General features: G+C 54.1%; 1 protein-coding gene across 2 annotated transcripts; it reads left to right on the top strand.

Annotated features, from left to right (window-relative positions):
- The first annotated feature begins 4,623 nt into the window (after window positions 1–4,623).
- Window positions 4,624–9,999, top strand: Gnb2 (G protein subunit beta 2). 2 transcript variants are annotated; one of them, XM_008832340.3, is made up of 10 exons: window positions 4,624–4,782; window positions 7,070–7,215; window positions 7,532–7,570; window positions 7,662–7,768; window positions 8,219–8,282; window positions 8,363–8,525; window positions 8,614–8,680; window positions 8,932–9,133; window positions 9,218–9,434; window positions 9,519–9,999. In XM_008832340.3, exons 2-10 carry the CDS (start codon window positions 7,159–7,161, stop codon window positions 9,623–9,625), a joined length of 1,023 nt encoding a protein of 340 aa, XP_008830562.1. In that variant the 5' UTR covers window positions 4,624–4,782; window positions 7,070–7,158; the 3' UTR covers window positions 9,626–9,999. The 2 variants fall into 2 exon arrangements, with proteins under 2 accessions (XP_008830562.1, XP_008830561.1); XM_008832339.3 differs by having other exon boundaries at window positions 4,631–4,838; window positions 9,519–9,997.
- The last annotated feature ends 1,855 nt before the right edge of the window (window positions 10,000–11,854 follow it).

Raw genomic sequence — 11,854 nt, 5'->3', positions numbered from 1 at the left:
ATCTTAGTCGAAGAATTATTGGCACCTGATTACTTCTGGATGAGAATAAGCTGATCTTCTTAAAGGGACAGACTCTAGATAGGCTGACTAGATCCCAGTAGGTGAACTTGCACTGAGGGATATCTGGGGACACTAACTTTATGTGATAGGCCTTAACACAAATGACAGAATGTATGAATTCCAGTGTGTGTGTGTGTGTGTGTGTGTGTGTGTGTGTGTGTGTGTGCCAAAGAGGAAGGGGGTATAAAGATTTTCTATATGAAATACACAAAAATTCAATAATTTTTTTTAAAAAGAAACTAAGATAGATGAATTTCTAAGGAATAATACCTAAGGCCGACTTCTGGCCTCTACACATATACATGCAGAGAGAGGAGAGCCGGGAGAGGAGAGGAGAGGGAGAGAGAGAGAGAGAGAGAGAGAGAGAGAGAGAGAGAGAGAAATGAATCACTCCCCCAAGTCTGGCTTGGTGAACCAATGAGTTTATTGGGGCTCCTTCTAGGAGCAGGGGTGATGACTGAAGTTGCATCCCTCGAGCTGGCCAGCAGCTCCTCTACTTTCCTTTTCCAGCAACTGTTTTCTGCCTGTACAAGTGCAGGGGAGGGCCTCGTGAACCCTATAATTTCCAGGAACTTTCTGAGCCTTGCCAGTTTCCTGAGCTTTCTGAGTGTTATGAGGGGGGAAACACTGCAAGTATTCTCCCAGCTTCTTGCAAATGGTCTAGACAAGGTTCCCAGAGACTCCTGTGTTGCTCAGTTCCATGACTTCTCAGAACAGTCTTGTTTCTTTGGACTGAAGCATTGAAAAGTCCTACCATGGAACATTTCTTGTGGAACTCCAAATCTAGCACACCCCCAATCAACGATTCTGATCCTCCAGGGTTAGAGAGATGGCTCAGAGACTAAGAGCTCTGCCTACTCTTGCGGAGGACCTGGGTTTGGTTTCCAGCACCCACATGGCAGCTAATATCTGTCCTTAACTCCAGTTCTGGGGGTTCTGACACCCTCTTCTCGTCTCTGTGGGCATTGCATGCACATGGTGCACTTACAAACATGCAGGCAAAACACTCAAACATATAAAATTAAAATAAATCTGATCTTTCTTCCTGTGTGTCCTCTCTCAACTGAATGGCTCTCCCTAAATGCAGTGGGGAAGGGAAATGGATACACAAAGTATAATGACACATATGTATGAAAATGCCATAATGAAATCAGAGTTTCTTGAGAAAAAGAAGAAAAAAAAAAGAAATTGCCTTAATAAACTGAATAAAAGGACAAAGCAAGCTGAGCACCAGCATCCATCTCTCTCTGCTTCCTGACTGTGGATGCGAGGTAAGCAGCTGCTACATGCTTCTGCCATGTTGGGCTATATCCCCTCAAACTTTAAGCTTTCCTTCCCAAAGTTGTTTTTGTCACAGCAACAGGAAAGTAACTAATACAAGCCATCAGTTCTAATTGCTTTTTTGGTGACCACTGACCATCTTCCTCCTCTGTAGACTGTGAGCTCCTGGTAGGCTATGGGAGATGTACTTTTTGTTCTTGGTTGAACCCTTAGTGCATTGAACGGTGCTGAACACATCACTGGGGCTCAGTAAATATTGGCTGAGTGAGTTAAAAAAAAAAAAACAGGGAAGCTTATTAGCACAGAAACCAGAGTGAGAGGAAGCAACTCTGCAGAGATTGGCAGAACTGGTTCTCATCCTGGGCTGCTAGCTATCTAAGTGGCTTAAGGGAAGTCACTCTGCCCTTTTGGAGAGATGGCTCAGCAGTTAAGAGCACTGGCTGCTCTTGCGAGAACCCGGGTTTGATTCCCAGCACCAACATGGCAGCTAATAATCATCCATAACTCTTGTTCCAGGGGATCCAACGCCCTCTTCTAACCTCCTTGGGTATTGCACACATGTGGTGCACTTACATCCGTGTACGCAAAACACTCATACACATACAATAAAAATAAAATATTAAAATATAAGTCGAGGAGCCGGGCGTGGTGGTGCACACCTTTAATCCCAGCACTCGGGAGGCAGTCAAATTCCAAGATCTATGGCCAAACTGCTAGAATGTAACTCTGCATAAAGTAACATGCGACATTATTTAAAATGTACATCCAAGAAAATAGGGAGGCACACATGTAAGTAAACATGGATTTAAATTTTTTAACATTGACATTTACACTGAAATAGTATTCTGGCTGGGCGTGGTGGCACACGCCTTTAATCCCAACACTAAGGAGGCAGACACACGTGGATATCTGTGAGCCAGCCTGGAGCCTGGTCTATATAGTGAGTTCTAGGACAGCTGGAGCTACAGGGAGACCCTGTTTCAAAAAGACCAAAATAAATAAATCGAGGAACTTCAAGTAAGTCATTATAAAGTCCTTTCTAAGTTCTAATGTCTAATTGGTATGCTGCTAATATGTTTAAATGGTATATTGCTAATATGTCATAGAATTGGTAGGTGCACATACAAGAGATTTGTGCAGAAAGAACATTGCTTTAAAAAAAACAAAAAAGATAGCTGAATGAATAGAGTTTCCATTTGTCCTCTTTTTTTTTTGAGTCAGGTATTGCTATGTCCCCAGGCTAGCCTCGAACTCTTCAGATAGGAGTAGGTGTGGGCTACCACATCTAATGAATAGTGGTGTGTGTGGGGGAGCAGAGGTTGATGACATCTTCCTCAATCACTCTCCACCTTACTTTTATTTTACTGTTCATTAATTATTATTATTTTGGCCTTTTTGAGACAGTGTCTCCCTGTAGCTCCACCTGGCCTGACAGTTGATATGCAGGTAGACTAGGTTGGTCTCTGTCTCACAGAGATCCACCTGCCTCTGCCTCCTAAGTCCTGGGACTAAAGTCATGCATCACCATGCCCTGCTTCAGAAACCTTAGAGACAGAGCCTCTCACTGAACCTGGATATTGCTGACTCAGTTAGGCTGGCTGGCCAGAGAGCCCCAGGAATTCTCCTGTCTCTGCCTTCCCGGTGCTGGGATTACAGACATGTGCTACTGTGCCTGGCTTTTTTACGTGACTTCTGTCCTCATGCTTGTGAGGCAAGCACTTTATTGACTGAACTATCTCTCAAGCTTATGTTTTGTTTTGTTTTTGAGACACGATCTCTTGTAGCCTGGGCTGGTCTCAAACTCACTATGTAGCTGTAGATGACCTTAACTCTTGATTCTCCCACCTTCACCAGTATAATCCACCACACTCCATTCTGAACAGTGAGTTTTGATGCTCCTAAGTTATGAGAACTGCATGAATGCTGGTTGTCAACTTGACCTTTCCCAAACCATTCTCACAACCTAAGGGGATAGCTCTTTTACAATCCAAGAAACTTAAGGACAACCTTCAATACCCTCATTTAACAGATTTGGAAACTGAGGCCAATTCTTATATTCTCCTCCCTTTATGGAGGTGGTCCACAGTGGGATTTCATAAAGATTATAGGATTCAATTGCACAGTGAAGTTGCTCAGCCTGCCTGAGATCATATCTCAACTCTGTAGCCTGAGTCTACACCCAGCATTATTATACAGTATTATCATAAGGATTAAGAAATGAAAGTATGGGCTGGGAATGTGGCTCGATGGGTAAAGTGCTTGCCTAGCATGGGAGAAGCCCGGGTTCCATCCCCAGAACAGCATAAACCAGGCACAGTGTGCACTCTTGTAATCCCAGCATTTTGGAGGTGGAAGCAGGATTAGAATATCAGGGTCATCCTAGGCTACACAGTGGGTTCAAGGCCAGCCTGGACTACACGATCTGCTGTCTGAAAACCAAAACCAAAACCCCAAAGTTGGGACTGGAGAGATGGCTAAGAGCACTGGTTGCTCTTGCAGAGGACTTGGGTTCAGTTCCCAGCACCCACATAGCAGCTACCAACCACCCATCCCTAAGTCCAGTTTCAGGGGATCTGAGGACCTCTTTTGGCCTCCGCACGAACGTGGTGCACTTACAACCATGCAGACAAAATACTCATACACATAAACTAAAAATAATAAAATATATTTTCAAACCCCATGGTACGTAAATCAATAAATATAGATTGCTATGGCAAAGGTATTGAGGACTTGTATAGCGGTCTATAGGAGTCTACAGAATCCCACGACTGTGCTGAGGAACTGTCTGGGTGTCATTCCTTCTTCCTGCATTTCTGGGGCTCCCAGCGGTCCCCACCCTCCCGGTTACTCAGTCTGGCCCTGCCCCACGTCTTGCACTCCTTTGGACTTTTGTAGCCCCGCCTCCGAAGGGGCGTGACCTCACTGTGAGGGGCGTGGCCAAAACAAGAAGAGGGGCTTCAAGCCTCCCCAGTCTGGAGCCGCCCCATCTGGGAGGGGGGGGGCAGGAGGTCGACCACGTGACCGGAGAGCGGCTTTTGCCCTCCCCTATGCCAGTACCACCTCTGATGGTCCCGGGGTGGGGATGTCTTCTCTTTTTCAAGAAGTAAGCCATCTCTTATGGTCCTTGATGCGCTAACATAACGTGAGATTGTGGGTGTGTTGGGCTGGAGTCACTTTGGGGCACCTGAAGTGGGGGGATTCGCTCTTGGACCCCCCCTGCACTTGGGCAGTTGGTGTCGTCCAGCCGGGCCCTGGGCGCGGCGGCGCCGGCCGCGTCACCGGCGGGCGGGATCCCTCCGCTCCGGGGAGAGCAGGCTGGACGGCTGAGTTGGGGTGACTGAGGAAATCCATCCGCGTCGCTGCTGCCGCCTCCGCCGCGGAGGAAGACAGCACCTCCCGCGCTCCTGCAGGCGACCCCTTGGCAGAATCCCACCGCCACAGGTACCTCCGCTCGCAAAAGGAGTCCTCATCTCCCCCAGCCCCAGATTCCCACGGAGGTGTGTGTTTGGGGGGGGGGGGGGTAGTCGTCTTTCCTTCCGTCTCCCGGGTTTGGCCTCTTGGGAAACGGACGTAACTCCCCAGACCTCCCCTCCTTTCCAAACCCGGAAGGGGAACTGGGGGACCCTCGGCTTCAATAATTGCATGCGCTCCCTTGCACCATCAGTAGCAATTTTCTTGGGGGGAGACCCTAGACCCCCCCATCCCAGCCCCGCCTGCCTCTTGCCTACTTAATAGTTGGGGGGCTAAATTCCGGGTTTCTCTAGGTCCTGTCCAGCCCCCCCCCCCGCCGCCTGCCCCTGGTTAGCACCCCTCGTGCCCTCTTGTTTCGCACCCTTGCCTGCGTTCGCCTTGCAAAACTCCAGAATCCTGGGAGATCCAGCCAAGGCCGCGAGGCCACCCTGCCTCATCTCCACCCTCCCGTCCCTGGACTTGGGCTTTGGCTATGCTTGCTGATCCCCAAACCCTAAACTGGAGACCTCAGCACCTTACTCTCTTTACAGATTCCCACCCCAGTGGTCTACTCCCCCGCCCCCAGTTATCTTTTGGGCAAAATGGAGGTCGTGGGGGCCGAAGGGCCAGGCCCACTGCAACTCGCAGCACAGTACCCGTCTGGTTTCCAGTTGCCAGATCTGGGGGTCCTCCCCTGTCCCCTCCTTTCGCCTTGACACACCTGCGGAGGCGGTGGCAATCCTTTTTTTCTGTTTGGGGGGGTCATCGTCGCTTTAGCCCCCAAATCTAGGAGCTGCTTGAGAGGGCCTTGGAGGGTGATGGGGATCTTCTGACTGGGAACCGGTGGCACCCCTTTTTGTTTGGGGGCCATGGTTACTTGATCCCCCAAATCTAGGAGCTGCTTGAGGTGGCCTTGGAAGGTGATGGGGCCTTTGGGGCTGGGAGCATGTCACCGCCCTCCCCAGTGGCTTCTTCCTGGCTTGTTTTCCTACTGCCCCAGGCCTGTGTCTGTTGCCTTCCTGGCAGCTGGAAGGAAGGGGCTTTGTCCACACCTGGAGTGGGGTGGTGGTTGGTTGTATCGTCCCCCTCCCTCCAACTCATTTAGGAGGGGGACATCCCTTGGCACCGGCGTAGAAAGCTGAACTCAGAGGGGAAGAGGAACGCCCAGCGGCTGGGGGAAGTGGGAGCTGGGTGGGGGACACCTGGGTCGCCCAAGTGCTGTGTGCACTGCCAGATCGCACAGGTGTCCAGGCAGGACGTCGGGGGCTGGAGCGGTGCCAGCTAGGCCGACGAGGGGGGTGCAGAGCTGGGCGCTTGGGGTACCCAAGGGGCATCCGGGCTGGGAGAGAGCAGCTCGGCCCGGGGGACTCTTCGGAGCCCTAATTACTCCTCAGCGGCTCCCACGGGTGACCTCGGTTCAGGAGGGAGCAGGCGGCTTGGGAGTTCGCCTTCGCCGTCGCTCTCGTTCCCCCACCAGCGGTTAATGGGGCGCAGCCGGCCCAGAGATGGGATTATCCGGGGCTGAGCCGTCCTGAACCTATTAGTTCCCAATTGGCTTTTCCCCAAATCCTGTAAACAGCCACCCGGGGCCGGTTCTGGGTCGGGCGGGGGCGATGGGGGTCCGGGGGTGGGGTCACACACCCTACAGGTCTCTGCCGCGCGCGGATGCGGTTGCTTTGGCAACGAGGCTAGGGTGGGGGCACTTCGCCAATGAGGTGCTCTTAGTCCGGGTGACGGTTGCCTAGGCAACCCCACGAACAGCCTCGCTTCCCCCCCATCTCTCTTCCACCCATCCATCACCACCACTGTCGAAGCTGGGGGTGTGTGTGGAGGGTGTGTGGCGTGTGGGGGTGAATTTAAAGAGGCACTGCCCCTTTTTAAAATTAGGTGCTGGGAGGGCGGTGCCTTGTGCGGGCCAGGGCGGACGCCAACTCTGTTTTCGAAGGGACCTCCCCACACCCCCCTTCCCCACCCCAGTTCCTGCCGCCCTGGGTGTCCCGCTCGGGGCTGCTGTCCGAGGGAGGGGTTTCCCCTGCGCTTCCTCTTGCACTTCCCTCTCGGTTTCCGGGGGGCGGGAGGAAGATTGGGGAAGTCGCCTGTTTCTTGACAACATCTTTGGGGTCCCCGAGACCCCCATCCTGCCCTGGGGACCGTGTTCCCTGTCTCCCGCTAGCCCGCTGACCCCTTCCGGGCTGCTTGCTTCCACCCCCGCCCCCGCCCCGTAACGCCTGCGGCCTTGGGGCCTGACGTCAGCCTTGCATCCCCCCTCCCTTCCCAGGCCTCGGGCCAGCGGCCAGGAGCTGCCTCCCCCAGCCCCCGTCCCGCGGCCCCCTGCCGCCCCCAACCCCGCCCCACGGGCCCGGCGCCATGAGTGAGCTGGAGCAACTGAGACAGGAGGCCGAGCAGCTCCGGAACCAGATCCGGGTGAGGACGGCTGGGTTGGGGAGGCTGAGCTGGGCTGGGCCAGGCGTGGCTTGAGTGTGTTGCTTCCCGTGACCGTGTGAGTGTGTTGCTTGGTGTTGCTTGGCTTGAGTGTGTTGCTTCCCGTGACCGTGTGCGTGTGTGTGTGTTGCTTCCCGTGTGTGTGTGTGTGTGTGTGTGTGTGTGTGTGTGTGTGTGTGTAGAAGGGTATCTTACAATATCTTACCTTCCCTCCACACTGCCATGTCTCCTGTTCTTTCCTTTTTCCCCCATTGGACTTCTCTCCTTCTCCCTCTCCTGTTCTGCCTGTCACTTACAGGACGCCAGGAAAGCATGCGGGGATTCCACACTGACCCAGGTAAGGTGATTGTAGGGCTGGGCAGGGGAACTGAGGGGGATGGATTTTTGTTACCTGGGTCTCCCTGATCCTGTTGGTCTCTCCCATTTAGATCACAGCTGGGCTGGACCCAGTGGGGAGAATTCAGATGAGAACAAGGAGGACCCTCCGTGGACACCTGGCAAAAATCTACGCCATGCACTGGGGGACAGACTCAAGGTGTGTGGGTGACCCTTCTTTTAGGATCCCTAGGCTCTGGGGTGATTTTGTTTTTTTGTTTTTGTTTTGAGATGGTCTCCCTGTAGCCCCAGCTGGCCTTTAACTCACTATGTAGACCAGGCTGGTCTAGATCTCACAGAGATCTGCACGTCTCTGCCTCATGAGTGCTGGAATTAAAGGTGTGTGCCACCATGCCTAGCCCTTAGACTTGGGTGATTTTATAGTGGTCAGGGGGGCATCCTCAGGTCTGGTGGGGAGCTTTGTCAGTGCAAGTTGGGAAGATAGTCTCATCCCCAGGGGACCAGGGGAAAAGCAGGACAACACTGGTGGGACTTTGGGGTGGCTGCTGGGGAGTCTTCTCAAGAGCTGTTCTCTTCATGGAGGGGCCCTCCCTCTAAATGAGGGCTTCCACACCCTGACCCCTCTGCCTGTCCCCTGCTACTGCTGTAGGCTGCTGGTCAGCGCCTCCCAGGATGGGAAACTCATCATCTGGGACAGCTACACCACCAACAAGGTAGAGCTGGCACCTCATGTGGGCGGGGTAGGGCTGCTGGGCCCTGGCTGGCTCTGACGCTGGGTGCTGCCCTTCTTTAGGTCCACGCCATCCCACTGCGCTCCTCCTGGGTCATGACCTGTGCCTACGCACCCTCAGGGAACTTTGTGGCCTGTGGGGGTTTGGACAACATCTGTTCCATCTACAGCCTCAAAACCCGAGAGGGCAATGTCAGGGTCAGCCGCGAGCTGCCCGGCCACACTGGTGAGGGGGGTAGTCAAGGACATGGTCAGGGTTGGAGAAGGGCTGTACTGGCTTTCCTCAGACCCTGCTGACTAGCCCCTTTTCCCAGGGTACCTCTCTTGCTGCCGTTTCCTGGATGACAACCAAATTATCACCAGCTCTGGGGATACCACCTGGTGAGGCCCTGCCAGGCTGAGCTGCCTGGGCTAACCCACCCTTCCCGCTTTTGGGGCTCAGCACACCACTTAAGCACCTAGCCTTTCTCTCTGGGTGGGCACTGAGGGTCTGTCCCACCTCTTTAGGCTCTGGGTCTCCTTCCAGAAACATGTATCAGATCAGAGGTGGGTTCATGTGGTAGTGATGGTGGGGGAGCCAGGGAGTCTGTCCTTCACTTCATCTCTGAGTCTTCCTCCTGTCCCTTCTCCAGTGCCCTGTGGGACATTGAGACAGGCCAGCAGACTGTAGGTTTTGCTGGACACAGTGGAGACGTGATGTCCCTGTCACTGGCCCCCGATGGCCGCACCTTTGTGTCAGGTGCCTGTGACGCCTCCATCAAGCTGTGGGATGTGCGGGATTCCATGTGCCGACAGACCTTTATAGGTCACGAGTCGGACATCAACGCAGTGGCTGTAAGTTGGGGGGCAAGATGGGTAGGCTTCCCTTCCCCTCGACTTTGGCCCACACCCTCATCCCCTCTGGCCTACATCTTGCAGTTCTTCCCCAGTGGCTATGCCTTCACCACGGGTTCTGATGATGCCACGTGCCGCCTGTTCGACCTGCGGGCTGATCAAGAGCTGCTTATGTATTCCCACGATAACATTATTTGCGGCATCACCTCGGTTGCCTTCTCGCGCAGCGGCAGGCTGCTGCTTGCCGGCTATGATGACTTCAACTGCAACATCTGGGATGCCATGAAGGGGGACCGCGCAGGTATGGCCTCAGTGCTGGGTTCCACAGCGAAGAGGTAGAGGGTGTGGGCCAGACTGGTTCTTAAGTCCCTCTCCTCTTCCCCAGGTGTCCTTGCTGGCCATGACAACCGTGTGAGCTGTCTTGGGGTCACAGATGATGGGATGGCTGTGGCCACAGGCTCCTGGGACTCCTTCCTCAAGATCTGGAACTAACCACCCCAAGCCCAGCTGGGCCCAGGCGGGGAGCAGCCCTGCCCATGCCCACACTACAGGCCCGGAGCTCTGGGGCTGGGTACATGTGCCAAGCCTCTCTCCCTGGGCCACAGGGCCTTGGGTCCTGCTCCCCTACCCAGGTTTGGTTCCTCCCGGGGCCCCCACTGTGGAGATAAAGGCTGGGATGGAATAGGGGACACGAGGAGGGGCAGGAAAGCCCTCATCCTTTGCTGCCCTGGGGTTGGGGTCTTACCCCTCTGGAGGGCCAGAGGCAGGAGGTGGAAACTCCAGGGGCTGGCTTTTTTAAACCGGTTTTATTTTAATTTTTATTATATTTTCAGTTTTTCCATAAAGGAACCAATTCCAACTCTGTACCTGGTGTCCTCCCTTGCCTTGCTGTTTTTCTTTCTCTACTACCTGGGGCTCCACCAAGCTCCAGGCAGAGCATAAGCCAGGTCATAAGGTCCCAGATGCACACAGGCCCACCTGGCCATGCCACTGTCCCCAGTTCCTTAGCCCTTAGCTTTGTCACTCCTCCCCAGACCCTTCCCCAGGAAAAATCAGCAAACAAGGTGGGCTGGGATAACACACACTGAGTTTTATTGGGAATATTTACAAGGACAGGTAGAAGAAAGGGAAGTTACATAGGGTAGGGGTGGGGAAAATGGGAAACACAGGACACCTATACTACCCTGAACCCCAAAAGGGGATGGAGCAGCTAGGGCCCAGGAAGACTGGACTAGGGAAAGGATAAGACTAAGGGGAGGGGGTCTGAGTCCCTGGGCTAGGGGCTCAGGGCTTGTAAACATTGACCACTCTCAGAGGGGATGGGGTGGGAGAGGGATCCCCTACATTTCCTCACAGGGTTAAGGCCTCTCCAGGCTCATGGGCCCCCAAGGTCAGTCTCTTTAGCTAGGGGGGAAGGGGCAGGAAGAGACAAGTGCCCCCCCTTCCCCTGCATTGGCTGTGGCAGGGACAGGGCGGGTTACATTCAGTCACAGAGTAGTCTCCCCCACCCCTCCAACACCACTAGGCTGGCAAGAGGGAAGGGGAGCTGGGGGGCCAGCAGCAGCAAGACAGTTTCCCCCTGGCCCATCACCCCCTTATTGCTTTAGAGAGAATATTGTCTTTTCACGGACGCTAACACTGTGGAAACCAGGGAGAAGCAGGTGAAGGGGCCCTTTCACCCAGAGGCCGGCCTTATCCCCAACACTGACCCAGTTGTCACTTTGGTGCAAAAAAAAAAAAAAGAAAAAAAGGAAAAAAGTCATCTCTCTGGGGATAGACAGGGAAAGAAGGTGGGGCTACTCCCCACTTCCCCAGGACAGAGAGGAGAAATACATTCATGGAGGGGGGCAGTGGCAGTCTCACCCTAATAATACGCTCTGAGGGGAGAATTCCATGAGAACACAAAAGATAAAACTATGGGGGGGGGGGCAACAATGGAGACAAGCCCAGGCAGGGGACTAGGAGTGAGAAGTCAAACAGCAACAGGCAAGGCAACCACTGCTCCGGACACAGGGGTGCTCTTGACCTCCAGCCTTACCCAACATTAAAAAACGCATCAAGGGGAGGGGCCACTGGCTCCTCTCCCATTTGGTCGAGGGAGGGATCAGGCAGAGAGCTCAGTGGTCCACATCCCACACAGCTGGCTGCAGATAGGGGGGGCTGCCATGATGGCCCCCCACCATAGTTCAGCCCCAAGAAGCCCTTCATTGTCCTCCATCCCTCACAGGAGTAGGGGCACCACCATGACAAAGGGAGGTGGTGCTCCCCAGCTCCTACAGGAAGGTCTGTACCCCTCAGAGGGGGTGAGAGGCAGGGGCCTGGGGGCCAGAGTATACATTCATGTGGCAAAGGCAGGGAGCCAGGGCTTTCAGTCACACCCAGGCCAACCCCCAAAATGGCAGCGGTGGGGGCAGCCCCTCAGCAGGCCTGAGTTCGAATCCTACCTCTGACAGGCTGGCATTGACAGGCCCTCCATCTCCCGTCAGCCAGTGCAGGAGGGTGGCTTGGGGTAGGGGTGTGGGTGGGGTCTGAGGCAGCTTGTCCAATTTGTGCAACACTCCCCCAAAGCAGCTGAGTCAAGAGGGCAACTTTGGCCCTCAACCCAGACACCTCTGCCACAGAGAGCTGTTCACAGCAGGTCCGGCAGGTGGGACTTCTGGGGGGGGACGACGACTCACTGTGCAAACTGCCAGCAACCCAGCTTCCAGTTACCCCAGTGAC

The sequence above is a fragment of the Nannospalax galili genome, unplaced genomic scaffold, assembly GCF_000622305.1.
Source record: "Nannospalax galili isolate Female #2095 unplaced genomic scaffold, S.galili_v1.0 scaffold675, whole genome shotgun sequence".
NCBI classification, from domain to species: domain Eukaryota; kingdom Metazoa; phylum Chordata; class Mammalia; order Rodentia; family Spalacidae; genus Nannospalax; species Nannospalax galili.
This window is presented reverse-complemented; position numbering and strand designations above follow the sequence as displayed.